Source organism: Lipophrys pholis, assembly GCF_963383615.2.
Source record: "Lipophrys pholis genome assembly, contig: SCAFFOLD_107, whole genome shotgun sequence".
Classification (NCBI taxonomy): domain Eukaryota; kingdom Metazoa; phylum Chordata; class Actinopteri; order Blenniiformes; family Blenniidae; genus Lipophrys; species Lipophrys pholis.
Window position 1 is genome coordinate 74,142 of NW_028292082.1, and position 4,472 is coordinate 78,613.

Here is a 4,472-nt window from a genome sequence, read left to right on the forward strand (position 1 = left end):
CTGTATAGCTGAATGGAACGATTCTTGGTGATTATTGTGTATTTATTGTGTATTTATTGTGTATTTATTGTTGACAATTCACTGGTTTGTAACAGTCTGTGCTCGGATCTCACACCTTCCCTTTTATTTAAGATTGTTATATTTTTACACTGAAACATTAACTAACTTAAATAAACCTTTTATAAACGAGACTGACATTTTGGTATTAGCTATTTACAGTTTATCTGGTGGTGCCCCCCCCCCCCCCCCCATTTTATTATTAATACATAACAAATTTATTCAAACTAACAATTTTTCATTAATAAATTATTTTTGATAATTTATTAACTTTTAAGTAATTACTCAATTACTTTAGGAGTTAATGAGTAAATGACCATTTACACCCATTAATAATTAAAATTTTTCATAAATTACTTCCAGTGATTTATTACGTTCAGTAATCTATTACTTACAGTAATTTAATGCTCATAACCAACCATAAATCCCAACAATGTGGAGGGGCATAACCTGCATCACAGACTATAACATCAGAGAGGCACAACGCTCCAGGGACCCCTCTCTGCCCGACGCACTCAACACCTTCTACGCCCGCTTCCAGGACTCCAACTCCCCAGCTCCAGACTCAGCACTCCACCAGGTGAAGAACCCCCCAGTGTGACACCAGCAGAAGTTAGAAAGACATTGGACACCTCTCTCAAACAGGCAGCGGTCCCCGCCTGCCTGAAGACCACCACGAACTCCTGCTCCTCCTCCTCCTGCTCCTCCCTCGTCCGCCTCCTCCTCTTCTTCCTCCTTCTCCTTCTCCTCCCCCTCCTTCTCCCCCTCCTCCTCCTCCTTCTCCTCCTCCTTCACCTCCTCTTCCTCCTCCTCTTCCTTCTCCTTCTCCTCATTCTCCTACTCCTCCTCCTTCTCCCCCTCCTCCTCCTCCTTCTCCTCCTTCTCTTCCTCCTCCTCTTCCTTCTCCTCCTTCTCCTCCTCCTTCTCTTCCTCCTCCTCCTCTTCCTTCTCCTCATTATACTTCTCCTCCTCCTCCTCCTCCTCCTCTTCCTTCTCCTCATTCTCCTTCTCCTCCTCCTTCTCTTCCTCCTCCTCCTCCTCCTTTTCCTTCTCCTCATTATACTTCTCCTCCTCCTCCTCCTCCTCTTCCTTCTCCTCATTCTCCTTCTCCTTCTCCTCCTCCTTCTCTTCCTCCTCCTCCTCCTCTTCCTTCTCCTCATTATACTTTTCCTCCTCCTCCTCCTCTTCCTTCTCCTCATTCTCCTTCTCCTCTTCCTTCTCCTCCTTCTCCTCCTCCTTCTCTTCCTCCTCCTCCTCCTCTTCCTTCTCCTCATTATACTTTTCCTCCTCCTCCTCCTCTTCCTTCTCCTCATTCTCCTTCTCCTCTTCCTTCTCCTCCTTCTCCTCCTCCTTCTCTTCCTCCTCCTCCTCCTCCTCCTCTTCCTTCTCCTCATTATACTTCTCCTCCTCCTCCTCCTCTTCCTTCTCCTCATTCTCCTCCTCCTCCTCCTTCTCTTCCTCCTCCTCCTCCTCCTTTTCCTTCTCCTCATTATACTTCTCCTCCTCCTCCTCCTCCTCTTCCTTCTCCTCATTCTCCTTCTCCTTCTCCTCCTCCTTCTCTTCCTCCTCCTCTTCCTTCTCCTCATTATACTTTTCCTCCTCCTCCTCCTCCTCCTCTTCCTTCTCCTCATTCTCCTTCTCCTCCTCCTTCTCTTCCTCCTCCTCCTCCTCCTCCTCCTTTTCCTTCTCCTCATTATACTTCTCCTCCTCCTCCTCCTCCTCCTCCTCCTCCTCTTCCTTCTCCTCATTCTCCTTCTCCTTCTCTTCCTCCTCCTCCTCCTCCTCTTCCTTCTCCTCATTATACTTCTCCTCCTCCTCCTCCTCCTCCTCCTCCTCCTCCTCCTCCTCCTCCTTCTCCTTCTCCTTCTCCTCCTCGTCCTCCTCCTCTTCCTTCTCCTCCTCCTCCTCCTCCCTTCCGAGGACGCCCTGCAGGTACTTACTCGTGACGTAGGCGAGTCACACTGGCGCACTAAGAATTTGAAAACGGCCTCTGTCTGTCTGTCTGAGTGCTACTGGCCCTTTAAGACTCTTTCCGTCTCCATGGTTACAGCAGGACGTCGCCTCTAGCATCATTAGCATGTTAGCTGTCTCCTCTTCAGGCGGCTCGTTTCGGCTTTAATGTTGTGTAAAGTTGTGTAAAGTTGTGTAAAGTTCTCCCTCCTCCCCACAGTGACGGTGACCTGCAGGTGAGCTGTCCACTCGTTTCACACGGTTTTAAACATGAAGCCGAGTCGCTGCTGCTCGCAGATGTTTTTAGCCTGCGAGCTAACAGGAGCTAACGGAGGATAGCGGAGTTCCTCCCTCAAACCGCCGCTGTGTTGAATTAAAAGATGTTTTCAGGTTAGGTTTCAGTCTCAATCAGCTGAAACGTGTCCGAGCTGCAGCTGCTGTTCTCCGGCTCCAGGCAGCTGCTGTCCGTGGTGCTAACCAGAGCTCCGCTCGCCGGACTCCGTCCACTGAACTCACATTTAAAACATGAACTCTGATTGCAGACAAAAAGAAGATCTAGAGATAAAACACAGACAGTCTGCAGCTAGTTCATCACCTGTCCAACACTTCGGCTTCATTTTAGTAACGAATCTCTCTTTAGTTTCTCTGCCAATCCAGTGGGGCTTTGTTAAATGAGGTGTAGCTTGGTTTGATGGCATTTTAAATGACCTTTAATACGTTTTTCAGAGTAAGATGAGTTGTCAGATCATTCCTGTGTTCATAACGTGCAGAAGAACCTCTCCTGTTTGGGTTTTGAACAGGTCCTAGATAGTTTGGGGACTAGAGACTTCAAGGAATCTTTTAAATAAATCAAAGTGATCCACTTCAACAACAGACCCAAACACACGAGGTCCCGGTAGAAAAACTGCAGTGAAAGAACCAGGTACGAACCAGTTGATGAAATCTATTTAACATCAGCACAAATATCACTGACAAACGAATTTAATCTACTAACAAGTTTGTTAGATTGTGTTTGGTTGCATTTGTTTCAGTTTCTGATTCCATGAGTCCAAGATCCTGTGTTCAGATCACATCGCTGTTTCTTCTCTTTAAATGTTTAAAAGCAGCTGAAATATAAATATGTAGATAAAATAACTGCAGTGAGCCTGTTGAGTTAAAAGCTCCGACTCTGACCTCTGACACCCTCGAGCTGTGTGTGTGTGTGTGTGTGTGTGTGTGTGTGTGTGTGTGTGTGTGTGTGTGTGTGTGTGTGTGTGTGTGTGTGTGTGTGTGTGTGTGTGTGTGTGTGTGTGCAGGAGATGAGCTCCAGTGCTGGTGGCGTGCAGGCGGTGAGCTGCACCGTTAAACCTGCCGTCTACCTGCAGATCGGAGACGCCAAGACGGACGCGGCTCGCTGCGGCGTGTGTGTGGTGGACGTCAGCCTCCCGTTTGGAAAACCCGTCAACGTAAGACCGCCGAGGGGGATCCGCCCTGAACATCCGACGCTTCCTCCCTGAGTTTAACAGTTTCAGCCAACAGATCACATTCACTGCAAAACTGCTGAGTCATTATAATGGCAAGGTGTCAAAACATGATAGCAACAAGGTGCCAAAACTGATGTGTCATGATAACCACTAGGTGCCCCAAATGTCGAGTCATGATAGCAACAAGGTGCCAAAACTGATGAGTCATGATAACCACTAGGTGCCCCAAATGTCGAGTCATGATAGCAACAAGGTGCCAAAACTGATGAGTCATGATAACCACTAGGTGCCCCAAATGTCGAGTCATGATAGCAACAAGGTGCCAAAAATGTCGAGTCATGATAACCACAATGTGCCCTATATGCTGAGTCATGATAACCACAAGGTGCCCTAAATGCTGAGTCATGATGAGTTCAGGTTAGTGCAAAGTTGTGATGCTCAAAACAAAGCAGCTGGACATCAGACAGCCAACCAACGTGTGCTTGTGCATGTGCGTGCCCAGATCGAGGAGATCTCCTTCAAGAACTACTACACCGCCTATGTGACGGTGCGCCTGCTGCGGCGGGGCCCCGGGCAGGACGCCGCCGCCAAGTGGGCCACGGCTCTGAGAGACCTGCCTCTGATGGACAACCCGCACACCGAGGGGGGCTCGCAGGACTACTGCCACATCCACAGGACGCAGGTAAGAGGCACAGGCCCCGCCCCCTGTCAGAGAACCAGAGAGTCTGGAGTCAGTCAGAGAACCAGAGAGTCTGGAATCAGTCAGAGAACCAGAGAGTCTGGAGTCAGTCAGAGAACCAGAGAGTCTGGAGTCAGTCAGAGAACCAGAGAGTCTGGAGTCAGTCAGAGAACCAGAGAGTCTGGAGTCATTTAGAGAACCAGAGAGTCTGGAGTCAGTCAGAGAACCAGAGAGTCTGGAGTCAGTCAGAGAACCAGAGAGTCTGGAGTCAGTCAGAGAACCAGAGAGTCTGGAGTCAGTCAGAGAACCAGACTCAGGCCATC

The 4,472-nt window shown here is 48.7% G+C and overlaps 1 protein-coding gene across 1 annotated transcript; it reads left to right on the forward strand.

Annotated features, from left to right (window-relative positions):
* Window positions 1-2,119: 2,119 nt before the first annotated feature.
* On the forward strand, window positions 2,120-4,152 carry LOC308128216 (nicolin-1-like; the record flags this gene model as incomplete). The annotated part of the gene is made up of 4 exons (XM_080493926.1): window positions 2,120-2,243; window positions 2,808-2,929; window positions 3,303-3,452; window positions 3,973-4,152. Coding segments are annotated over exons 3-4 (327 nt in total), but the record flags the coding sequence as incomplete, so codon positions are not given.
* Between the last annotated feature and the right edge of the window lie 320 nt (window positions 4,153-4,472).